General features: G+C 44.2%; 1 protein-coding gene across 8 annotated transcripts in view; it reads right to left on the reverse strand.

Annotated features, from left to right (window-relative positions):
- AMBRA1 (autophagy and beclin 1 regulator 1) overlaps positions 1-26960 on the reverse strand; it is a 135052-nt gene that overhangs the window by 54074 nt on the left and 54018 nt on the right. For 7 of the 8 annotated variants that reach the window (XM_075152204.1, XM_075152201.1, XM_075152200.1 and 4 more), the window contains 2 exons: positions 25156-25239; positions 24501-24601 (listed from right to left, as the gene is read on the reverse strand). In XM_075152204.1, coding sequence (XP_075008305.1) covers positions 24501-24601; positions 25156-25239 — 185 coding nt within the window. The remainder of the gene's footprint in view (positions 1-24500; positions 24602-25155; positions 25240-26960) is intronic. The other variant, XM_075152202.1, reaches the window with a different exon arrangement.

The raw sequence follows: 26960 nt of genomic DNA on the forward strand, positions 1-26960 counted from the left end.
AGAGAGTTTAAAGAGTGGTGAGGGGGGGAGTCTTAACAAAGACTTAAAAAAAAATTCCTCAAATCTTTTCTTGTAGGCCACCTACACGTGACAGATATTTATCCGTCAGTCTCAATCCCCTCAGAGGGTCCAACTCATCTCGGCATGTGGAGAAATGAACCTTTGCCAGTCAGCTATTGCTCATTTATGAATCAAGCCGTGCAAGCCAATGTCTGAGTTTAGACTGAAAGGGGAAAAAGCGGTGCAAAACCCCTTTCCATGGCACTCCAGCACTCCTTCAATGAAGAGCAGGATAATTCCAGACTACTACTATCAGACTCCCAGAGGAAGAGCTAATACTCTAGAGCTACACAGGCTTTGGGATGCAAGTTTCAAGAACATGGGACATCTACATATTATGGGAATTTCTTTCCTATGTATCTAACAGAAACCAGAGCTCAATTCTTTTCCTAGACTAGATCCTTTACTCTTAATTTTAGTGTCTGGCAAGTCCCCTCATAGGAAGAGAAAAATTTATTAAGATGCTTACGGATAAGCTTGAGGAAGCTGGAGAAGTCCCTGAGCTAATTTGTGACTCAATTTGAGACAGTGATTAGGCCCTGGTATAAAATTCCCCCTAGATCAGTACTTGCATCTTTAAGCATGACTACCTTTGAAAAGTAATTACCTCTTTAGGAGCCCATTTGTAACTGTAGCTAATGATACTGAGGTTATCCTACACTTGCAGAAAGGGTCTATCACAGCTGACAAGTTTTACATTTACTAGTTCTAGATTTACTACAATCCAAGCTCCAGGAAGCCCAAAACACAGGACAAATCTATTTGACAAACTAAGGATAAAGCTCTTTGCGGTAAGAATATACCAGATTCTCTCAACCAGTTCTGAAGCAATTTGAATTCAGCTGAAATGTGACTACTGATCTCTGAAGTCTCGTGGAGATGTAACAGGTTCTTGCACATCTCCGACCCTAAAGTATTTTTTGGGGCAGCCTGGTTTTGGGGACTACCTGTGATCACAGTAAATATATTAAATTCTGAATATGAATTTGACAAGTCCCAGCAAATCTGTGTTCCAGGCTACCACAAAGACACTGCCTTTGAAGTGGCCGAGCTAACTATCTAAAACTGTGCTAATGCTGCAGAAACAGTATGCATAGCAACCTGGTATTTTCAAGGATTAATTTTGCTTTCCATGTACCAGCAAGCTGTAAATAGGAAGTGGGCAAAACAATTTTCATGAATGGATGCACAAAATATTACTAAGGGTAGTTCGGCGTATGCTAAGCACTGAAGGGATCTTAGACTCGAGGTTAACTGAGAAAGCCCCAGAGTTCTGTGCTGTCTGAAGGCTGAACCCTTCAAAAGGCTATTATTTTTCCTTTACCCCAGATGTATAAAATAAGAAGAAATGCCGTTTCCCATTCATGCTCATTCCTATTGCAAAATTTCCTTTTAAAAGGGGCAATGCTTAGCATGCCAAGTTCCATATCAGCTATGGGAATTTGAGCAGGCCTCAGCTGCAGGTAGTGAAGACCACCGTCCTAATAGGAGCTCAGCCAAGTGCCCAAGGGCTTCGCTCACGTTGTGAACAATGCAAGCATCATATAGGAAAGGGAATTTTCCAGCCACAAGTTTCAGACTTCAAAAGGAAATCCGTTTATTTGCAAGAAACACAAACAATAAATGAACACGTGCCCTGCTCAAAGCGTCCATCCCCAGTACAGTCATGATGGCTCCTTGACATCTTACCTTCCTGACGTTAGAGAGCTTCCTTTGTCTGATCATATAACAATTAATACATAAATGCATCTGGAAAGCATTTGTCTTTGATGGTAAGGTCCAGTTCCAGTTTCCCTCAGGGAAATTAGAAGAGGTTAAGGTCCTTTTCAAATGCATTCCCCTCTTGTTTGAATTGTTTGCACTTCACCAAGCAAGCTGATAATTTTTCTCCTTAAGAAAGAGAATTCCCACTTCCCTGTTGTTGTTCACCCCATAGAGATGCCCCTGCTCATGTCACCCTGCCACACATGGAAGTTGGAAAACCAGATATGAAACAGCATGGTGAGTTTCCAGAACCAGCAAGAGTTGAGCCAGCAATATTGACACAGAACTTCTCAGACAGGGAAAACCCTGTACTCTCCTTGGTGACAAATACGGTATTTTATCACAGCCTTTGCATATAGACACTGGAGCAAGCAAATGTCACCGTTTAGGAAGTCCTCATCCTACTCAGGGTGACCATTAAGGAATAAGCAGTTTCATTTCCTGGCTGTAGCCACATCAACCCTCTCAGCTACTGTCAGTGACAGGTGATGGTCTAAGTATTCAACGTGCCAAGAACTTTCTGCAACTATCCAATATCAGATATGCACTGTTGAACAAAAGAAAAACCAACTAAACAAATTGGAAGGAATGCCTTCTTCCTACCTCCTGAATCACTACCAATCATCACCTCAAGTACAGCCTTGCCACAATGAAAGTCTGACAGGATTTAAAACAATTTTTGCACACTATTTTTCATCTGTAAGATTCATAATCTCTCATGCCATCAAAAAAAAAAAAAGGTAAAGAGAAATACCATCTGAATCGTGGACATACCAGAGTGTCTTACTCACACCTCACCTTAGCGATGAGCAGAGAGCAAGATAACTGCTCAGCAACTGCTGGGAAGGAGAAGGGATGAATGAGACAAGCGAGAGCCTGACTTTGGCAACTGAACACAAAGTAATAGTTGTATCTTGTTGCTGATAATAATTATTTAGCTTATGCTTCAGAGTATACTTCGTTTGTGGAGTTTAAAAGTTCGTTCTTGCAGGGTATTAAGTACAATTCACCAGAGAACCGAAGCCTCAAATCCTACTTGCAAAAGAAGCAGAGCTGCAAGTCTTAGTGTGCTCTTACAATTTGTACAACTCAAACGAAGCCCGTAAGTGCGATTTTCTTCTTTATAAGAAAATCTTTACAAACAGGGACCGTTTAGGCTCAGCTGTTTGTCTTCTCATTTGTCATTTATGATGCTTTTAGCTGCAGTGGATGGGAAGTTCTGTGGGAAGGCTCCACTATATTGGTTGCTTTACACCACGTAACAGCACGCATGCAGACACATTTTAAACAGCAAAACTCCATTTTTTTAGGGACCACTATGAGACTCCTGGAATTCTGATACTGGGTACAGTACTGGAATGGTATGTAAAGAGATGGAGGTGCTCCATGAAGCACACGGGTGGAAATAAACGTTATTGGGCTAGACAGTCAAGAGAAATCTTCCTGCAAATAGAGATGCTGTATCATTAAAAGAGCTTGACAGGAAAAGGTTATGGAAACAGAAAGAAACATCTGTTACTGTTGGCTGAAACAGCTCTCAAGTTGTTTGAGAGGTGGGTGAGCAAACAAGCTTTTTCTTTTCTCATTTGGGCCCCTTGCTGGGAAGGGGAGTCAAGGCTGGAGTCTTCTCATCAGCTGACTGCTGGGGCTGTTAAAGGAAGTTTCTGCAGGCATTGTTGCTTGTTTTGAGACCGTTTCTTTATTTCCATGTGACAGCAGCATGTGTTAAAAGCATGCCTCATACCACCATATGATTCAAGCAGTAAAACATGTTTCCTACAGTATAGCCTTTTAGGGCAAATATTCAAGCACTAAAAATACATTCCAATCTGCATTTTAGTTAACTAATGTTTTGTTTCAATCTTTTCCGCATATTTTCAGCCTTTTAGATGATTTTGTCTGTATGCATAAAGCAGCCCTATCAAAAAACAGTGAGTAAAGGGTTGGAGAAAGGGCTTTACACTTTCTTCCTAATTTCTGTTATTCCATACACCATAAAATCCTCTGATACTTACAGAATCAGCTATAAGAGCCATCAGCTACTGCCCTGGCATGGGAGCCGGAAACCTATTTATTGGAAAATATTGGGGAGATAAAGACAACTTTACCTTGTCAGTGTGAGGAGAAACAATAATCTGGGTTACAGTCATTTCTCCATCTGGAGGTCCGTACCAATCTACTAAAAAAATCAGTAACATAATACATCTGAAATCAGCTCCCAAGCAACTGACACTGCAAGAGAAAAATGTTTTCCAGAATTAAACTGGGGGAGGGGGGCGGGGAGCAAATGAGGCCAGGACACACTGCTAGATGAAAAAGCAGAAGAGAGCTGAACTTTGCAGTCTCTAAGGAAACATGTATTCTCTTCCTTCACCCCTGTTTGAACCCACGCACGAGGGCATGTTCACAGCCCTCCTCCCTTCTAAGCTTCCAGAAACAGTAGGCGACTCTCCAAATCAAAATGCCACATCTCTCCTGCCAGAGTTTAAGTTTCACAAAATCCCTGTGAAGGTGAACTAGGAAGGTCTCAATACCTAACCTGTGCTCTGGCTCGCTCAGGCTTCTCCCCATGCCAACTCTGCCCCTTGCGATGCCTCCGCTCTCTCCCGTCACTACGTCCCTTGCATCATTTCCAAGCCCTTCATTAAATGCTGGTGGAAGTCTGCTTTTTAACCTTCACATCTGTGTTTATTCTCTGCACAAAACCAGAGCGAAATCTGTGCCTGGCAGGCATTTCTTTTTGTAAAACTCCTTCTTCTTTTCCTTTCTGACTTTTCAGAGCATGAAATGTGCCCGCTAATCCTAATTGCCTCGGATGGAGAGTCTTGCGGAGACTAGACAAAGGGGGCAGCCTTCCACCAAGGAGCTGTGAGCAGGCACCAGACTCTAAGCTTTCGAGTCTCCAGAGCTCCCATCTCACTTTGCCGCATTTCTGAAGAACACAAGGACAAACCTCCCCAAGTAGCTATACCGGGAACAGGGACTTGCCTTCCCAGACTTCCCCTCTCCTGCTTAAATGGTCCTCCCGGCACAAGCACCCATCTGAGCTCATTGCGCAACGTGAGTCAGGCTGGGCAGAGTCCTTAAATATTGCTGCTGTATGACAAAGCAAAAAAGCTAAACAGCCAACTTTCAAGGGTCATTTGCCTGTCTGCATCCCGGCGCCAGCTCTCTTACCAAAGAAAAAGTTCGCAAGGTCCCACCGGCACGTCCACAGCCGGCCTTTCCATTAGCAGTGCCTCGGCCAGTAACACAGGCACGGAGAAACTGAATCATTATGGTATTAAGACACTTTTGTCTCCAACAATCATTAAAGTTAACTTTCTGGTCTAGCAGAGTTTGTCTGGATTCAGAGGAATATTTCCACTGCAGCAACGAAAAACTCCGTCACAGGGTTGCTGCCATTGCCTAACCAGAACGTCCTTACCACCCAAGGCTTGTGTCCTCCACAGTTGTCACACCACCCACACCTTCTACTGGGTCTACTGCAGTTCACTCGTCTAACGTAGACGCTAACGCAGTATCAGACTAATCCAGCCTTGCCAAAACTGCTGTATATAGTTTCAGATAATTCAGAGCTCCTGCAATTTCTTGAGATTTTCTTGTAGGCACTGTCTGCCAAGACACTTGCCAACTTCAGCCCATATTCCACACAGGTTTTACTTTATCATCAACTCCATAGCTCATCAACAAATTAGTGTGGCCACAGTTTCAGTTGACACCAAATAATTCCTCTCCTGAGCAGAAGCTCAAATAGTGTTTAACAGCACTCCCATCTAACCAATATAGCTCAATCAACAGATAGATGCAGAATAGATGCAAAAATAACGAGTGAAACTGCTTTTACACAGAAGAGCCTTTTTCATTGTGAGTGTGCATTTTAGCTACATGAAATCCTATTAATTCAAACAACTCAGCAAGCTAAATGCCTGCTACCACCTCTGCAGCTCTTTACTGCAAGAATGTGTGCTTAGCACAACTTTAAATGTGCGTGTCTTATGCCAAAACTCATCTGCAGTGGAAAAAAAAACTCAGCAGTATCTTTGTAGAGCACATGCATGCTTTATCAACCACCACATTGCAATAATACAAACTTTCACTAATCCAGGAAGCAGTATGTTCCCTGGAAGGGTTTGAATTCCTGAGATTTAACTGTGTATCAGTACAACACCAAGCTTCCACACTGGAGCCACTTTTCATTGTGGAAATAGCAGTACGTGGTATTAATAAAAGCTCCAAGCACAGAAACACATTCAAAGCCTTGTACTTGCCAGTGAATGGAAGACTTGCAAAAATTCTTATTATCCTTAAAACACATTTCAGGACTGCTATATTACAGCACAAGCCCTGTGCACCCAAACTTGCAATGAAAACGCTGTGTCAGCTTAGCGACACGGACTGAGCTACCACCACAATACAGAGCACTGAGCTAAACACGCTCAATGGTTGATTACATTTCACAGTCATAATATCCTGTGAGCAGGATAGGTCTGGTGAGGAAATACTTGTCTGTTCTGAATCTGTACTCGTCTAGGGAGGTTAAGATGAAGTCACATGCTCTCAGAGAAAAATGCACCTCCATTAATAAGAATGCAGGTCCTGACAACTTAAATAAATTCCATATAATAAACTAACAAAGTGTCTTAGGGCAAATGAAGAGCCGACAGGTGGCATTTATGAAATGTATTTTAAGGGTGTGCTGTACTCACTAAGAGCCCCTTTTCAGACCATTGGGTCCTGCACAGTCACTGTGTCTGCAAAGAAAACAGGCACTAACCTTGCACAAGGTATACAAAGCTGGAAAAACATCGCTAAAGGGAACAATTCATGAGATATCCCCAATCTGATGAGCAAAAGAGAAGGCAGGACAGGAACTGGGAAGTAAGCAGCCGGGCTCGCCGTTTTCTGCGTAAAGCGGTGAACAAGGGGACAACCATAAAAGCAGAAAATGAGCAAGCTGGGAAAACACAAAATCTAACAACAGTTTAAGTAATGGGAAGGCCATTTAAATTTAAAGCATGGTGAGATGGAAAGGAGGAAGCCCAGGCTGGAAAAATACAATGGGGAGACCACATTGTTCCAACTGGAAAAGAACAAAGAAAAAAAACCTACAGCAAATAAAGTAGCTTGGCTCTCGCAATGTTTTGAATACTTTCTGATGGAGGAAGTTTTGAGGGCGGTTTGGCATGATCTAGATGACAGCAATGGAAACAAAACTCGTTCCTTATCGCCACTAGCTTTAATGCACAAAGCAGGTTCCAGCACCTCAGTGAATCCGCTGGGATCTCCGCCCAGAGCCAACGCAGAGATTCAGGCTCAAGGGCTGACCCAGATCCCAGAGTACGTGGAGCAGGACTGATGAAGCACGCTGCTCCACGCCCTGATGGACCACTGCGTAACAACGTGAAAGGAACGATGCGACATTCAGCACAGTGACGCAGCGTCAGAGCTCCCAGAGGGCAGCAGGACTCCTCCAAGGAGTTCAGCCAAGCTCATAACCTTGCAGTGACTTCTCTAAATCAGTGCCACAGCTGAGTTCAAACCAGACAGGTCCAACCCACTGCAATTACAAAAGCGACTACAAGATGAAAAGAGACTCACGCTTTATCCCATTATTTTAAGGAGTATTAAAAGTCAAAGCCACACACAGAAAAACTAAGACCTAAGCTCAAGGCAGCAGAAGTACATCCTAACTACTCAGCGTGCAGGCCCTGCGCTACACAACAGATGGATGGATACCTCAGATGGGTTTTATTTCTTTTTAGGGCAGACTTGACCTTAATCCAGCTTGAATTAGCTCATACTACTTCCAGAGGATACTAAGCAGACCTGTCCAAGAAGCTGCTATACAATATAACCACCACAGCTACTCCACACAGCATTTATAAGCAAGAGTGGAGGGAAATTCAGACGATGAAAATAGGGCAATCACAATTTACTGGTTTGTGGTAAGATTTTAGATTATACACAATTGAGATTTGGAGCAGGCCATGCTTTACTGGAGGTAGGGGTCACAAACTAAAAAGAAGCTGTGGGGAGAGGCTCCAAAATCTCATCCTCACAGCAGCAGAGCCAGAGGTCCAGCTCCTAGCAGATCAAAAGAATCAGCAGTGGTACAGCCTAGAAGACGATGAGCACTCCAGGTCAGCCTCTCAGTCCTAGGACTCGGTGCAAAATTACAGTCCCGAAGGACAATTTTATTAGGCCTCACAAGTCAGAGGACAGCAGGAGTGAGGCAGTAGCTCACTAAAATCACAGGAGTGGGGAGACCGACATCCAGTTAAAGCCAGTTTCTTTGCAAGCAGAAAAAGTTATGACAGAGCTTTGCCTTCAGCTTTCACTCTTTCCTGTGTCAGCAGACATTCACGTACCCAGCGAACGAGGGGTCTTCTGAGGAACCTCAGCGGCCAAGCTGGGCCAGGAAAAGATAGAAACACACTCCCCTCGCACCCTTTCTGTGCCTTCCACATACAGAACCCCATCAAGTCCTTAGCGACATGTTTTCTCACCTCACCTTTCAAAATCTTTGCAAGTCTGTTCATTCCATGTGGCCTATAAGCTCTTTCTCTAAACTTTCTGTTACTGACTCCTTCCCCACCACAACTTCATGTCTTCCAGCGTTTACCATCAGCCCTTCTCTCTCATTCCACCTTGCTATGATTTCCAGTGTGTAAGCACTGTTAGTCATTTGTCTGCCCTCAGCCCTCTTCTCGCTGTGTCTTCTTTCCCTTCCACTCTGCCAAAGTGGTTTTGGATTTCCTTCCTTTCAGTGTCTTCATAACGGGGGTATGGGGGTGTGCATGTGTGCTGGGTGTTTGCCTCCTTCCCCCAGTCATGCTCCCCTCCAGATTTTGAGCCTGACCCACCCCTGATACCGGTCCCCATTCCACCATCTATTGCGAGACAACTCTCATGAAAACTGTCACCAGACCAGGTCCGTCCACTACACAACTTTTCTCTTCTACTTCTACTATGGTACCTCTGGGAAGACGGAGAGATCTGACTGGGTTGGTCTGTCATGAACCAAAAGACAGATCCTCAAATAACTTGTGTGTGCAGCACACCAGGAGACATCACATGGATGGGTGCATGCATGCCCACACCCTGAATGCTAATAGGAACAATTGTTTGAAAGAAGACAAAGTGTTTCTCCAGCTTAACTGAAACCCACGCCTGCAATCCCAGCTGCCTCGTCACCACCTTTGACTCATTCCTCAAACCCTCCCCTCCTCCAGCCTCCATTTCTCTCTGCAGAATCTCAGCTGCTTATAAGAAAATTACAAAGTGACATTACTTCCTCCATCCTTTCAACCTTCCCTTCCCCTCCTGCAATTCCTCTCATCACATACAGAAGCATCTTCCCAACCCTTCTAAGCACTCCACCTGCCTCTATGATTTTATCCCCATGTCCCTATTTCGTGGCAGTTTCCGTCCCTTGCCATTTGACAGTACACATTTGTATGCTCTTCTCTTTCCTCTCGCAATATAAACATGCATTAGCTTCTTGCACCTCTAAATTCCTCAGAGACTCGGGATCACCGTTTGGATGTCTAGGGCGAGAAGGGGAACTGCATTCACCCCCATGTTCTTCTCATTCCTAGCTCTCAAACTGCACCGTGTTTACTCCAGGCAGTCACTTTTCTTTTTTTGACAAGTCCAGTTTGGATCCTCTCCAGCCTATCTTCCATCTCTCAAATACTACTAAAGCTGCTCTACTTTTAACGACACCCTTCCTGGTCAAAGCTGAAGACTAGTAGTCTAATCGTCATCATTATGTCTTACTTAGCAAAGGTGGTAACATTTTTGATTCTTGGATTACTCCTCCTTACCTTCTGTGAATGACTTCCACCGCTACCACTCTCACCACCCCCAAAGATGCTGAAGGAGACAAATGAGCAATTATGAACATCACCACAACTTCTTCCACACTGATCTCTGTGCTTGCTGCCAGCTCTGAAGTTATCTAATGGGCCATAAGCCACACCTACGTACTCCTTACCACCCATTGCTGCAAAAACAGGTGGGTTGAAGCAGCTTGATACAGCTGAAATTGTACATAGTTTCAGGCAGCGCTTGAAGCAAGAGAAAGAGATGTGAACCTGGTTCCCAGATCAGCAAGAGCTGGACTCAGAAGCCAGGCTACCAGGGAACTCAGCAGGATTTGAGAGCCCAGAGCAATTACATTTGTGGAGGCTGGCCACAGCTCCCGCTGATTTTGAACTCTCAGAAACATGATAACTCCTGCGTGCCAGGGCTGCTGGATGACAGCCCACACCGAGCTCAGCAGGAGAGTGTGTCAACCTACTGCTCAAGAAAGCAAAATACAGCTTCCTTTAGTAGCACAGACTTGCAGCTCCTGCTTAGTTCAAAACCAACTCTCCGAGCTCCTGCAGGCGCTGGAGACCATTCCCTCCTCTGCCCCACTCCAGAGGTGGTGGTATACTAACTTTAAAAAAACAGGGGGTGGGGAGCGGGAGACATAGATGAAGTACCCCTCCACCCGTGGTTCCTGTTTATATTTGTTAGTGTACAAAATTTCCCGCTGTCCGCATTTACTTTTGATTGAGTTCTGAGGCAACGAGTTAAAAAGCTGGCATGAGTTTATAGAGCGCTCCATCCTGACCAGGGCCTGCGTTCACTATTGCACTAACACTGTTTGGATCCTCTGCTTGGTTTTCTTTAAGAATTTCTCTATCTCATGCAGGACACTTACCACCTTCTACACGTTTAACACCCCAAAACCACCGACAAATGCAGCTTTTATGTTTTGGGAAAAGCCCAGAGCCTAAATTTATTTCCCTAGGCTCTGCCCTTGCCAAGGGCACGTTCTAAAACTCCTCCCGCCGCCACACAGAGAGGGCGATTTCTCAGCGTGGCTCACGTTAAGGTAAACCACACGGGTAAGGTAAACCCATCTGGGATGAACAAACCCACGAGTCAAAAGTAACTCCGAAGAGGCAGGCAAGCTGTGACTAACCTTACAATATCCCCCCATACATCTTCCCCCGTAATCAAGGAAAGCCAGCAGGCCAGAAGCATAAAACCAACGGAGCAAGCGGAGGTAACGATACTACGTGGAGGGAAAACTATCACTGCAGAATCTAATAGCTAGCAACAACCTTCGATTTGTCTACATTAAGTGATAACACATGGATATATTAATGGTCAATTATAAAAAAAACCTCCAGGGTAGCAAGCAGAAGGATCCAATGGTACAATCCTATCTACCTGGGAAAGAGAGCTGGAGATCGGTACACAGCATCCTTATCAGATCCCTTACACAACATACAACTACATTACCATAGCAAGAGCTTCCTCCATCTTTATGCCAGGGTGGCTATAAAAATGTCTATGAAGATATTCTATATTGGGTGTAGCAAATCTGGCTCAGGGTTTGCTTTGTGGTGCTTGGTTCCCCCCCCCCCCCGCCATGTAAAACATATAAGCAAAAATCATGACTATTCTCTTTAAAGACGACAGCCAAACCTGGCAGGCCACTGAGAATTCCTACCCCTCCGCACGGCAGATCGCACGGGTCCCTGCCTCCCCTCTGCGCTCTGGAGCGTGGGTAATTTTTTAATTATTTTTTCCCTCCTTTAAAAAGGAGGCAGCATGCTGTGGGAAAATACTTTTATGGCTAAGTGAGCTTTACCACCCACAAAGAGACAGGTCCCCAAGGGGCCCTCACCACCCACAAAAAGATGAGCACTTCTGCAAAGCCTTACCCCTTCTGATATAATGATATCTAGAAATTCATCGCTTTAACAATGCACGCAAAAGGAATCAGCCTGCACCCTTCACTTTTTAAGAATATCATCATCTCTCTCCAATGCCTTTCTGAATCTCAAAGCCAGCTTTAGCTTCCCAGCCAGATACAAAGAAAGGCTTATTGGGACAGTCTGCATCAGCAAATACAATATACAAGCTTTCTCAGATTCAGTGCTCGCTTCCATCACGCGGCACTGGAACAGACTACAGCTTGTGACATGATGCAGATGGCTAGTGGGACCTCTCCTGCACTGGGACCACCGAAGACATCCCATCAAGACTCCTGCACATACACCAGGAACCGTGGGACCAGTACTATCTCATAAACTCCCCTTGAGCCTAGGCAACAATTTTGCTAGTTTAAACACTCCATGTACTGGAAAAAACCCACCTGTTTCAGCAATTAGCTACCGTAAGGTAAGTGGTGCAGGACTTCAAGAAATAAAAAACTCCCTAACACCACCACTCAAACATCTGCCATTTGTTTCCAGTTTAAATTGGCCAGACATCAGCTTCTGCATCTTTCTATGCCTTTTGTCTACTGAATTAAAGGGTGCTCTATGAGAAATCTTTCCCCCACATAGATACATCTAGACCAATCGGTAACAACGACTACCTACTACTTCTTTTGATTAGCTGAGTACATTAAGCTTCTGTTGTTCTATAGCTCAAGTTTCCCTCAGCTGATTCTTCCTTCAGCTACTTTGAGCCTTTCTGAAATGGAAACACAAGGGTCGCACATGGATTTGCACACCATCTGGAATGGTTTTAATAAGACCATATAAAAAGATAACAGCAGTTTCCTACTCCCTGATATTGCCTGCCTATATAAGGTCTTAGAGCTATGTGATCGTGACAGGAATTCATGTTCCCTTGGTTCACGTGCAATTCCCCAAAAACATTTTCAGAGTCACTACTTTGCCCAAAACAAACCTTCACAAACTGCAAATGGGATACACATTACTTGTCCCAAGGTATCTAATCTCACTCTGGGCTGTAATAATATTCACTTACCCACAACGTACCATTGTTTGGATCATCACTGGGAATGAAGCAACTGCAGGAAAGATCTGCTCTCCAATTAAACAAATTGAGATTGACGCTGTCACACTCCGTATTTTACTATCTACAGACAGAAGTGGCTTGACCCCAGACCCCAAACACCTGGTTCTTTGAAAGTCCAACAGCAATAGATGGGTAACACTGAACTCTAGGCTTTTAAGAGTGCTTAAGAGCTGGCTTTTTTGAAATACATCTTGCTTCTAGCCCAGAGTCATTCCATAAAACTGCTTCCTTTAACTGTCCAAAATCTTCCCTATTGTTTCAGCCTAATTCAAGGCTTTGAGTACCACTGTTCCCATTTGAACACAAATGCATATGGAAGCCTATGTACCAGAGCTGGTAACAATAAACCTGCAACTGCACCATCATCTCTTCTGGGAAACATGAGGGTAAAAGTGTAATTAGCACTTCAAGGCTCTGTATTTGGGACCTCTTAACCCTTTAACAGGACTTTCTCATGTGGAGGACAGTGTCACACACATTTCTCTAACAAACTTCTCTCATGGGGCAGCATAACCAAGAACAACGTACCGCAAACATCTCCGCAACTCCTAAACGCAGCCAGTCACGGTGTCTGGTGCACTTGAGTAAACGCAGATCTTTCCAACTATCGCTAATCTCAGTGCAGTCACATTTCCAGATGCTCGCCAAAAATCCCCTGACACTTCGGACCTCATCAAGCATATCCTGTAAAACAAAGTGGTCTGCACACACACTCTGACCAGAGAAGTTGCACTCATTCTAATCTCACTTGCAAATAAAGTTGTAAATTATGCTCATAACGTACAGCCACTAACCCATACCAACTTTCTATGGACACTTATGCTACATAAGTGGGCGACTGAGGGGTTTTCAGCTTTTGGTTCAGCTTACCAAAAGGAACTGAAAACGAGAGACTCTTGGCACAAAATAAGTATCCTCATGGAAAGCTAGTAACAAAGCATTCTCCAGTAACATCTCCTCTCTCAGACAAACCTTGAAAGAGCCAGAAGTCCTCTGCAGTTACAGCCATCACAAGGTTTTACAACAGGCTTAGCAGACAATGCCAATACATGCAACCAGAAGCAGCTGTATCTACTGCTCAAATACAGTGTTTAACACAGTCTCAGCTAAAACAAACTCCATCCTCATCTACACTGAACCCAAGCATCATGTCACTGCTCCTGTGCACTCACATGATTCAGAGAATCACTGAAGATCAAGGACTTCTGGAGATGCTCTAGTCCACGCCCCTGCTCAGAGCAGGGTGAATTACAGCAGGCTACCGGGGACTATCTCCAGTCAAACTTGGATATCTCCAAAGATGGAGACTCCACAACCTCCGTGGGCAACTTGTTCCAGCATTTGACCACTCTCACAATTAAAAAAAAAAAAAGTTTTCTTCAGTTCAAATGGAATTTCAATTTGTGTCCATTGCCTTTTGTCCTTTCACTGGGCACTGCTGAGAAGAGCCTGGCCCTCCTGTCTGCATTCCCTCAGTTACCCACACACATTGACAAGATCCACCCCTGAGCCTTCTCTCCTCCAGGCTGAACAGTCCCAGCTCTCTCAGCCTCTCCCCTTAAGTCAGTGCCTCCAATCCCTTACTCATCTTTGTGGCCCTTCGCTGCACTCACGCCAGTATGTCCATGCCTTTCTTGCACTGGGGGCTCAGAACGCAACTCTCCAAATGTGGCCTTACAGGGCTGAAGAGAAGGATCACCTCCCTCAATCTGCTGGCAACGCTCTTCCTAATTCAACCCAGTATACCGTTGGCCTTCTTTTCTGCAAGGGCACGTTTGCTGCAAGGGCTCACGTTCAACTTGTGCCCACCAGGGCCCCCATGTCCTTTTCTGTAAAGTTGCTTTCCAGACGGTAGGTCCGCAGTCCGTCCTGGTCTATGGGGTCATTCCTCCCCAGGTGCAGGACTTGGCATTTCTCTTCATTGAACTTCATGAGATTTGTTGGTCCATTTCCCGGCCTATGAAGGTCCCTCTGAATAGCAGCACAACTTTCTGGTTCATCATCTACTCCTCCCAGTTTTGCTGAGGGTGCACTCCGACCTATCATCCAGGTGATGAATGGAGATGGTAAGCAGTATCTATTGGCCCCAAGCAGATCCCTGAACAGGCCAAAGTCTGCTTTCCTGAAGAGCTTTTCTCACAATGCTGTCCTGTAGATACTTCCTTATTTATCTGCATATGCTTGAAGTGGGCCCCTTTTAGCCATTTTGAGGCATGAAACCAGAAGAGCAAGGCATGACGAAAGATCCAGAAAACATCCAGTTAAAAGACATAAGGCTAATTCACTTACTAATAAAACCTAATTACAGTACTCGTGCATTTGCTTACCTAACACGTTAGCTTCCGAGGCACAAGAAACAATATTATAAATGCATCCAGGAGCTACAAAACAGTTGCAAAAAGCTCTGCTGCATCAACAAAACTGCTGCATTATCTTCCTGTATATAGGAAAACAAGATCTTAAGTTTTGTTTCTCATAATACCAAAACCCTACCTGCTGAGTCCTGTAGCCATGTTTTGAGTACAAAATGTGGAAAAGACACAGCACCAAGTAGCAACAAGAAGCGTACCAACAATGAGTCTCCTTGTATCACATCTAGCACAGCTTCTGATCAAGTACCAGAGCTTCTGGTGTACCCGGTTAAATACGGGTTGTTGACAGGTCCGTAGTCTGTGGCATCAATGCACAACACACAGCAAGAAGGGACATGGAGAAGGAAGGGGAAGAAATTAATAAACAGGTCACAGTATTGTGCTACATAGGAAGCATAAACGTTGAGGAGCATAACGTAGGAGGAGGTCACATGAGTCTTCATTGCGTATGAGACTGATGTGGTCTGCGAAAGGGCTCCTGCAGCAGGCACACTCATTCACACTGTAAAACCAAGTTCCATACCCTTGCCTAGCAGAATTAAATTTGCAACAGTGCTGCACACCAAGTGACGATGGCAGTACCAGCTTCAAATTGCACAGGCGGAAACAAAAAAAAAAAAAAAAAAAATATCCCTATCACACAAGGCTCATTTATCTTGAGTAGCAAGCTAAGCATGCACTGTCTGACTGGTTTCAAAATATCCATTAATACTTACAGTCCAGAATAAGTTTAAAAACAAACAAACAAAAAAAAACCCCCACAGAACAAAAAGCTACAGAAACAGAGAAAGGGTACAGCCCCTCCTAAGAAAACCTGATTACCTGCTGCAGACAGTGGTAGGGTTTGTGGCTGGGGGGCGGGGGGGAGGTGGAGAGCAACTCCACCTTTGCAGTGGATAAATGCAGAAAATAAAGCAAGCAGGTGAGCAGCACTGATCAACAGTAAAGCTATATGCTAACTTGGCACTGCCAAGCAGTGTTTACTTCTGGAAGCAAAGCACACATGAAAGAACAGCCTCCATACAAACCAAACAGCTGTTGCTTTTCCTCCTCTCACAGTTCCTGCTTTCTTAGTTTCTTATACCACCTTTGCTGCTTTCATTTCATCCCTTCTGCTCAGGCTCCTCTTCTAGATATCATCCTTTCTGCACTCAGCCATCAGGTCAGGATACAACCTGCCTAATTTTAGGCACCTAAGGTATCCACAGCAGAAAGGTACTCTTCCAAAGCTCCCTAATACAATCACTGATAAATAGACTGGCAGCTCTACAGAAGATTCAGAGCACCTAAGTTCAACTCACTTCAGCTGATGAATCAGAGCAGAAGCTCCTCTTTCTCTGCTAACTATACAGGCAGCTTAGCCTCTCCAGTCAGATGCCTCAAAAATTACAGTGTAAATACCCCCCATAGTGCACAGAGCTGTGGATTCTTATTTTCAGTTGACTTGCATCCCTCTCAATTAACACATTCCCGGACTTAACAGATTGAGATGATCTACGGCTTGCGCTGCAAAAGCATAAAGGAAAGACAAGAACAAAAAGGATTGAGCAAGAGCAGGCTTTAAAGTGCTAATAGTTCTTCAGTTCACCTTTATTGTACAGTATTTAAGAGACTTTTGGAACATATCCAGCTCTCAGGTGTGAAGAGGCAGCTCTTTCCATAAAGACATTGATATACAAAATATTATTACAAATTTGTTTTAGAAATTAAACTGGTTTGGGAGTCACTCAAGCCTTGAGTGTACCCCAGTCTCTGAATCAAATAGGGGCTACATCTTAGAAGGGTTCTGATGCAAGTTCATTCCCTCTGCCCTTCAATCTCCACTGCTTTGCACTCTCAACGTCCCAACCAAAGAATTCAAACTGGATCTGTTCACAGCTGACAACAGAGAAGTGTTTGTGCCCACAGAGAACCTTTGCTGCTAAATGGAAGAAGCAAGTGGACAGAGGCATAGAGCAAGCAGAGCATCATAAGCAGACAGCCGGATTAACGTTCTTCCATTCCAGCACACAAAGTACCCTGACACTTTCTAGCTGTCTATGGTTTTTGTATGTGACAGTGTACAGCAAGAGTGGACATCAAAACGAGGATGAGTAACCGCACAGATTCTCACTGTAGAATTTGATATTTTGGATGGGAGGGAAAGGCTAACTGGAAACAATACGCACAACCTTTTCCATCACATAAATGCATATGTTAATGGCCTTCTCTCAACACTACCTCCCATCCACTTTCAGGAGACATCTAGCTAGACAGGAGAAGTAAACCCCCTTTAGCTCTGAGCAGCATTTATCTGCATCAAAACCAATGCCACCAGCTTGGGAACTTTTGTGGGGTCTTTGCACAGGACTGGTATTTCAGAAGAGATGGCTTGTAGGTCATTCAAATGCTAATAACATCAATTACCTTTCAGCCTTCATTGTGCCAAGGTACAACGCTACAGGATGACACAAATTACAGCACGAGACCAGTGGCGGCTGGACTGCCAATTAAAGCACAGAGCCGGAAAAAACAAACTCAGTGGTGTCTTGCAATACAGGGAAAAATGACTGACGTACTATAAAGATGGACCTGCTAGGGAGAACGTAGCATCTGTGGATCAGCTATACGACCCCTGTGTAGCCACAAGAAGTTACATATTACCAGCTGGTTTCTAGGCTTGGGGTTTTTTAAGCATTAACAAAATGATTTCTACCTTCTGGGAGAGGGATTTCATTTGAAGAATGTTTGTTCACCTTCTGACCACAGTCATGATGTGGTATAACTCTGTAGCCACAGCTACAGAATCTATGAAGTAGAAGTCAACAATGAATCTAATACTAAGATAAAGTTAACTCACAGTATACGACTTTATTCTGCCTTCATCCAATCCATCTACGACACCAAACTATCAGGAGATTTTATTTGTGAGATACTCCACTATGATCGAGCAGCAATGTTAAAAACTTTCATAGCTGAAAGCCGCTCCTGGAGAGCAGCAGTTGGAGAGAGGCAAAGGCAGATGAGAGCTGAAGTCCAGCAGCTAAGCCTCATGAAAGCTCACGGGCTGCAAGTGTGTTATTAGAACACATGAGGCAAGTTCATAAATTAACACTTAAATAAGAGGATGTCACACAATTGAAGTCTTCTCCACACTTCCAAAATCCTGTCTTCAGAAGCTTAAGTACCACGCTGAAGAAAACCACAACTCCGAGGATACCTCTCACCAGTTCCGTAAAGGCACACTTTCCACTCCCCGCTGCAATCAGTTCCTGCATTTGCAGTTCAGCACTACAGTTCTCAAGTCTGTGATGAAGCTCTCCGGTCACAGAAGAACTGGAGGCATATTTTAAGCCTCTTATGTCATTTAGTGTCCCCTGAGGTATATCACAGAGAGACCACAGGGAATGAGGTTACTCAGAGGTTTATGTCTTTTCATATTAAGCAGTACCCAACAGACTTGTAACAGAAACACAGTGCATAGAAAGCCACACGGCTGTGTTCATTGATTGTATTCCCCTACAGATCTGCCTACTGTGAAAAGGAAGATTAGAACAGGCTACTGATCCAAATTCATGTACTTGTCTTAGAGGAAAAGGCAGAAGCAAGCTAACAGCAAAAAGCCAATGACTGACAGCTGAAGGTATGGACTCAAAACAACACTCAGTCTCAGGCAGCTATGGGGAAAGCCTTGCCGGAGGAAGTGAAGTATATACCTGCTAACAGGGGGAAAAACAAGGGTACAGCAGAGACAACTGGGATGAGTTTTCCCATCAACTCTTGCTGGCCTTTTGGCGCTCTCAAGTCATCTGTCTCAGTCCTGCTCTGTACAGTGGTGCATCATTGCAAGCACATTTGAAGGATGAGGGCATCTCAGAACAGAATTCACAGCTCACTGACACTGTATGTGACAGAACAGGATTAGGTCAAGGAGACTTGAGCCATGGGAGGCAATCACACCTGCAATGCCAGAGGAACTGGAAAATCTGCCTGCAATAAGGCAACTAGAGCAGTCCCGTACCATGATCACTTTCATCATTAGAGCAGAAGTGAAAGGTTACTGGGCTAATTCTAGTTGCAGCAGCAACCAATACTCTATCCAATTGTTTGTATCACAGGCTCATCAACATCCGCTTTAACTGGCCTTAGGTTAGAGCCATTCACTTGTATTTGAACATTAGCCCTTAACACAGCTAGAGTGATCAACAGATGGGGAACATGCACCAGGAGGCACCTTAGCTGGTGGGTCTGGTTCAAAAATTTGCCTGGTGAGAGGTCATCGCCCTAATTCTTATTAGGAGAACTATCGTGTGCCCAAATAAATCTTCCTGTCACGGAGGAAGGACAACATTTATCCACCATCTCAGCTAATTTTCATCCCAATGAAACGTCAAATGCTCTAACAAATAGCAGTTTCTGGCTGAAGTACAGAAATTCACTTGAAGACACGTGACCTAGAATTCTCCCAGGGAGCCAAGCTTTGAAGAATGGGACAGCTTATGTGATTTTGGGAAAGTAACACTTTGAAGTCCTAGATCCCAATTAAAGGCAGGCTATCAACTGAGTCTTAGCCTCACCTATAGCCTCAGCCCTAACCTGGTGTAACAAGGCCACAGACAGCTTTGTTTGGCAACCTCAGCAGAGATATCCAAAGCTGCACCATTATTACTCTTGTAGCAGGTCATAGGCATGGGCTATGGAAAAATCTGTAATATCAAGCTCATTCTTTGAATACATGTACCTGTTCAGTCTCCAGTCTGAATTTATTACCCTGAAACAGCAATGAAATCACTCAAAAACTGTAAATGTAGAGTGTTGCATCACTCAGCCCTTAAGCCATGCTGAGTGTGGATCTCCCCATGAGGTGGAGGACTCAGAGCAACTGTGTTGGATTCCATTTAAACAGATATTGTCTGGTGGCAAAGCCAGTACAGACAAACACGATCTGCGTTCACGCAAGGAAAAATATTTTGTTTGTTGAGATGCACGTAACTGAATAGATGCCTGTTAAAACAAAGTGAGGTGAGACAGAAGCATTTCACAAAGCCAGGTAACTCTATCATAAATCAGTAAATTTGCATCTGCAGGTCTCCTGCTGAGTAACAGGAACGTCAACAAACTGGCATCTGTGTCAATTTTTAAAGCCTCCTGCAAAGTTCTTTGGCAAACACTGATTTTCTTCTTCCTCCAAGCTTCCACTGAACTGAAACTAAAGCCTTCTTTGTTCCACTATACCATTAGCATGTCTCTGTCCATCCCGAAGCAGTCAATTACTATAAAGCCTAAAGGAAATGTTCACATAAGCGAACAAGAGGTCATAAGCACTTCAGTGGCAATGAAGTGGATTTTTTTTTTAAATGTATTTACTGATTTTCAAAAAGATATTAAAACGTACATCTGTCTACTACCAGATGCCAAAAAATATCCATGACTTGGCCTTCAAATTACTTAGCAGTGTCCTACTCACAATGTGACTTAGGACAAAGAGGAATTTATTAAAAAAAAACAAAACCAAACCAAAACCAACAAATAAACCAAACAAAAAAACCCCAAACAAAACAGTGGGCAGAAATATTCAGCTTAAAGAAAAATAAAAAAAAGCAGTAGGAGGTGGTAAACACAATACTGAGCTGTGTGTTCCTTGGATCCAGAGCCAAGCACGTTAACACTGCTGAACTTTGCAGCAGTACTAACCCCCATTACAAAAGGTGTAACCTCATCCCACAGAACAGCTCTTTAACTCCTGAAGAAACAGGAGTTTGAACTAACTAGTTTGAACTAAACTCCTGAACTAACACAGAACAAAAAAACCCCAAACCTAACAAAAGAAAAAAAAAAACACCAACAAAAAACCCAAAAAACCCCACCACTAACCAAAAAAAGATCCCTGCAAATGGCAGAGAACCCAAGAGACTAGAAGACTGAAATGGCCCCAAGATGCGATATTCCACTTGTATTGCCACATGCAACTGGCCAGTCCTATCGAATGAGAAGCCAAAATGTATTTACCGCTTTCATCGTCACTTTAGCAACCAACCCCTTCAACTAGCTTTCACTGTATGGACGTTTCCTTGGAGACCACAACCCCATCACTTAGGCCAGTTCACCAAGGAGAGGAGAGTCCAGAGGGTAGCTTACAGCCCACGCTACCAAGAGCCTTAGAAGAGCTGCCAAATGAACTCTCAGCTTTTTTGATGAGTCTCGAAATAAAAGGGGAATGTGGAAGACTGAAAAATATGCTAGTGTTATACCAGTATTTTAAAAGGTTGAAATAGGATGAGACATGTCAGTCTTGTCAGCCTGACATTGATTCCAGACAAAATAATGAAAAAGCTGATATAAGACTCAGTTAATAAAGGATTAAAGGAGGACAGTGTAATTACTGCCAATCAACATAGACTTTACAGGAAAATATAACTTGTCAAACTACCAACACTTTTTGGTGTGATTACAAGTTTGAACGCTAAAGGTAACGCTGTTGATGTAATATATTTTCACACGGTGTTTTACTCGGTGCCAGAAAGCACAGTGATGCAGCGTATCGTACCAGCTGAGAGATCTCGACCGCACCAGTAGATAAGGAGTCAGGCAGGAAGGTGCTACTGGGACTCCAGTTGTTCTTCCAGTGCTACATGCCAATTAGGTTGCCGGCACGGAGGCATCTCTGTTTGTCGTGGTAACTACTATCGCTCCGTTCTCCCCCTGAACTCCCACCTACTCTACCCATCTGTTGCCATCTTCCCTACACTTCGCCTGGAAATGCCCTGGCGCAGGGATGGCCGCCAGTCCCCGACTAGTACAAAGGACTCTCTAATCCTGACCTAAGCCCTGCCTGGCACGTCAGACTCATTCTGCCAAACCTACTGCGTGCTGAACTAGCCCATCTGCTTAGATAACCTGTAATTTTTAGTGGTTCATTAAACCGCTCTAAGAATTTACTCACAAGGCAGTCTTCCCTAGCACGGAGCTATTGTCCGTAACAGTTACGAGAATGATACTTAAACAACGGAAAGCTGTTCGTAGAAAGCAGACAGCTGAAAGTAAACGTGGACAGAACCTGACAGCAAGAGATTTGACATTAAGAAATTTAGTCAGCGCACCAAAGTAATTCACACACACGTAAGATATCTGTCTGCTGCTTTTATTTCCTCTCCGCATAAGCAGTAAGTGGGGCAGGGGACAGGAGCAGAAGTGCAATTGGGTGTATCTTCCCAAAGAACAGCTCTCACTCATACTTGACCACAGAAGTCTATTGTCAGTTTTTAGAAAGCTCTCAGGTTAGGAATACGGGGGTTTTTTGGCACCTTTTCTCAAATGCTGTAGAGGTTACATAAGAAATACATCTGGCATTTATGCATTTAAACATAATTCAGAAATGACAGTCTGGATACATGGTAGGATGGAGCAATTTAAGGCACTCAAGCTTAGATTATCCTGTGTTAATAGGAAGATAGATGATCGATTTTTCCCTCAGCCAAGGCTGGCAACCTCACCCATAACGACCAGGCCAGGGTTAAAGTACTTTTGAGCTTGAATAGAGGTTTTTCACTATGATAGTGAAGAAAGAACTACCAGAAGCTTTGGCACAGGCTAACTAAAAAGGAAAGCGTAACTGTCAGCACTGCAACTTTCAATGGCTCTGAAATATAATATTGAAAATGATAATGCTGCTGACCAACATAATGAACACAAGAAATTCTCTGACTATTCCACAATTGCAACCTCATTTTCTAGTTCCCATCTTTCATGCCTCCACCTAATATTTACAACTTCAACTCTCCCGGTTTCTGCAACACATTAACATGTTTTTGAGCACAAACGTAAAAAACATTTTGGAAGCTGAAAGCGTAGGTACAGACTAAAATAAACAGATTATTAAAACAACGTATCATAAGCAGCTGCTGCTTTAGCAGAATTAATTTTATATTTAAGTCAATAAAAGCCTTTACTGTGGAGTCCCAGCCATTCTAGTGTGAGGTTCCACGACACTGTAGGAGCCAACAAACCTTGCCTTAAGTAGGCTCCGCACAGCCCCACACAGAAAAGATTGATCTTGTTCGTTGAAAGTCCCATGATTACAACTTCCTTCTACCTTCTTTTGTTAATCTTGGCGTACACACAACAAACAGCAAGCACGTGTATTTTGGGGCTCAAATTCCCTAAAACGTGCAAGGAAAAAAAAGCCAGGCTGTTTCCCAGCCACTAAGGAACAGGCAAACTGCGAGGAGGGCTGGAGGAGGGTTGAAGGCAGGTGTCTCCAGCAAAGCGGGGCCACACGAGAGTTCTGCAGTGTTGCCTGGCAGCAAGTAATTATCTGCCAGTGTGCTGTTTCCACGTGCCAACAGCCAAAGCCCACACAGGCAGCAAGCACGGGAAAGTACGTGCGTCAGCTACTGCTACAGGCTAGCTCCACTCTTTCCTAAGGAAAAAAAGCAGAGGTGCTTTGGAGGCTAGCCTTTGGCTGAGCTCTTACTATTACTGCAACAAATGCACTCAAACCAAAATGTCCAGGGAGACAAAAGTCCGGGAGATGCTTGAAATCTGTTATCGAAGACCAGACCACTGTCATACTAAATCAGCCATGCAAAACCAACAACAGTTCCACCTCAAAATGGTTGGGAAAACTCCAGTGAAGACTCTTAAGAACAGGTTAGATAAACCCCGTCCAAAATGGCTTAAGGCATAGTTGATCGTGCCTTAGGATAAGGAAAAGGGTCACGCAGCCTCCTGAGAAACCTTTCAGCACTCCTTTCAGTGGTGGTCCTGTGATGACCTACAGGAAGGAAGAGAACCACATCCCAACCTACCTGTCCATACATCATCCCTCGTTCTCCCCCAAGCTCCAAGATGACTCCCCCGCACTGGGGTTGATTACAGAGCAACTCAGACCCAGCCAAAAAAGACCCCCTCTTAAGATGTGTCATCTATAACCATCTCATTCATGAACTGCCAGAGTGCCATACTCCTCTTCCCCCCACCTCCCTTCCCACCTCCGCCTGCCCTTTAAGTCTCCCGAATGCCTGTGCCTGTATGTGGTGGCAGCTGAGTTTTTTAATATGCACTTATTAAGATCCTAATTGAATCCCGCATTGCCTTGTGTGCGTCTTGCCAGCCGGAACATGAACAAGGCACCCTATAATTCAATTAGAAGGACCTGCAGCAAGCTGATCATTAATCTGTCAGGTTGTTAAGAAAAAGACATCTAGGAATAGGGGATGAAGTTAAACAAAGGGAGAGTTGTTAACAGCACCCCTCCCCAATTCATGCAGAGACTCCCATACACATATTTGAAGTGTGGAATCTGCAATGCCCAAGCACTTGAATGACAGCTCACCACATCACTCCAACAGTCCTTTCTCTTGTTTCAGACAACTTAAAAGAGAACCTCAAAAGTTGGAATTAGATTTTTCCTCACCGATCCTCCTCTGCTCAGATTCACGAGAGAAATACCACTAATATACACGACTACTGCAAACAAGGAAATCTCATTACCTGCCAAAACCCTGTTGACAGAGGAATGGGTGGCCAAGCCAGGCTGTCCCCGTTCATGGAAAATCCCAGCATAAGGCAAGTACTCTGGCAGCAAGAAGCGTCTGCAAAACAAAGAGAGTAAGCTTACATGGAGAAAGACATCCCAGTATACTACAGCCCTGGACGGCAACTGCAATTACTTTGAGGAAACATGTCTATATTCCAGCAGACTAGAGTAGAGGGAAGGCTGGACCCCTCTGCTTAGCCCAACCACTTCACTGCTTCAAACAAAAGGCAAGTTACAGATTAGATCCTCCTCTGATCAACGTGGCTGTGAAGATCAGCATTAAGCAAGTCCTTTACCTCCCCCAATAGCTTCCTAATCTCAAACCAGCACGTTGTGCTGAGAATCTCCAATCAGATTCTCTTCTCCCCCTATTCTGCCTTCACACCGTAGCCCCAACCTGCAGGTAAGAAGCACCATGCTGTCCTTCAAATGTCACAGGATGAGCTGATCATACTAACATGCCATCTCAGGGGTCCCAGAAATTGCAAACCAAGAATACAGCAGCCCTGTGCAACAAAAGGAATCCATCTGAAAGCACCAGAGAGCTGTGCTGCAACTGGTACCTCCAGGATTTCCACACCCTTTTACTCTCACATGTACAAGCCTTACCTCGGGACAAAGCGCCCCAGCGATGGTGCAGACATGCGGGCATTCCGGGGAGCTCGGTGCCTGGATCGGTCTCCATTGTCCCTTCAGCAAAAGAAAAAAAAAAACAAAACACATACATTAAAAATACTATGTAATAAAGTATTCTCCAAGAAAAGAAAAACCCAACAATGTCACTTAGTCATCCTGAGCATGCCACTGAGATTTAACGGTTCTCTTGCATAACCCTCATGCTTCTGATGTTCCAAATTCATACAACTTACTGTACCGAAGACTCCTGACATTTTTACATATGGGTAGCCTAATGTCCACTTCCTTCACTGTTTGACAACATCTCAAAAGTATCAACACAACAACAGAGTCAATGTCAGCACCTGAGCAAATGAATGAGAAACTTTAGATTTTGGACTGGGAGAGCAAAAGCAAGCACACCACAGTCCTGATGAGAACTTTCTGTTAGTCAGAGAGATGTTAAGTTTCACTTTTTCATTCCCAGAAATGCAGGCAAAACAGCATAATCTGCAGACTATTCTTTTGCACTCCTTCCCTCAAGGTCCAGTTTAAGTGCCATCACAGCTTAAGATAATCTCACCTTTCACAAGCTTTTCCAGTGAAGTCAGAAATGTTAGGTGGTATCAGACAAAACCGTACCTCCTCAAAAATCTCTCATTCCGTTTCACAATTGGGCCTTGGGGAACGAGGGGAAAGGGTCTAGCATCCATTGTCCTACAGCAGACACAGGAAAGTCGTCTTCCCCAGGAGGGCTGTGCAACACCAAACAGGTCACCCAGGGAGGCTGCGGAGCTGCCATGCTCGGAAGTCTCAAGACAGGAGCTAGACAAAGCCATGGCTGACCCAGTCTGATTTTGGCAATACCAACCCTACAACAAGCAGGAGGCCAAACTGGAGGATCTCCAGAGTCCCCAGCAAACAAAATTCCTGATATTGCATTCATGGGTCACAAGAGGACCTGTAATTATACAGCGCTAAAACTGCAAGGAAAATAATGAGACTCCATCAGTGGCTCTGGAGTTCTGAAACAGACCTCCGCAGTGCTTCATTTGCCGTTCAGAAATTTACTCTCTGCATGACCTTGCACAAGTAGCAAGTCTGTTCTCCCTGGATTCCAGATCCCCATTTGTAATTGCAGCCCTACTTGTCCCCCTCCCAGGCAGTTGTGGGGAGAATATTACTTGCAGAGCCTTGGAATCACTAGGAAACTAAATACTCCTTATGCAACACACTAGCAGCACATTCCTAACCCACTCCAGCAAGCTGTGCATTTTATAATTTTTTTTTTTGTTTTGCTTTTTTAAAGTCAGTGAGCAAGAAACGTGGGCTGAGAAGAAAGTCCATTACGTGGCTGTTTCCCACACACTTGAGGAACCAGGAACACAAGAGCAGAGGTTGTTCTGCAAAGCTCGTTAGCATTTCAAGCTATTTCACCAAAACCAAATCTAAATCCAAGTTCAAAGCTTCCATTTCTCCTCCCACTGCAGACGCAGCATTTGCAGTTCACAGCCAAAGCCGCACCTCACCCCGAGGTTTCTGTGTAACCAGCAGGGTTCCTGAAATCAGCAATGTAAAAGCTGCTGCTGTTCTTTTATCAGAGGCCTCCAGCCTATTAAGATGTGGATCAATAACAGAAGGAATCCTGGGAACTTGAGTGCTGACATATCAACTTTTCCTGCTAAAGAGAAAAGGCCAAAGGGAAAAAGAAGTGTCATGTTCCAGATCTTGCCACACACAGTAAGAGCTAATGAAAGTCAGACAAGAAATACACTTTTTAAAAGTCCATCTAGCAGTTT

This window comes from Calonectris borealis, chromosome 5 (genome assembly GCF_964195595.1).
Source record: "Calonectris borealis chromosome 5, bCalBor7.hap1.2, whole genome shotgun sequence".
Classification (NCBI taxonomy): domain Eukaryota; kingdom Metazoa; phylum Chordata; class Aves; order Procellariiformes; family Procellariidae; genus Calonectris; species Calonectris borealis.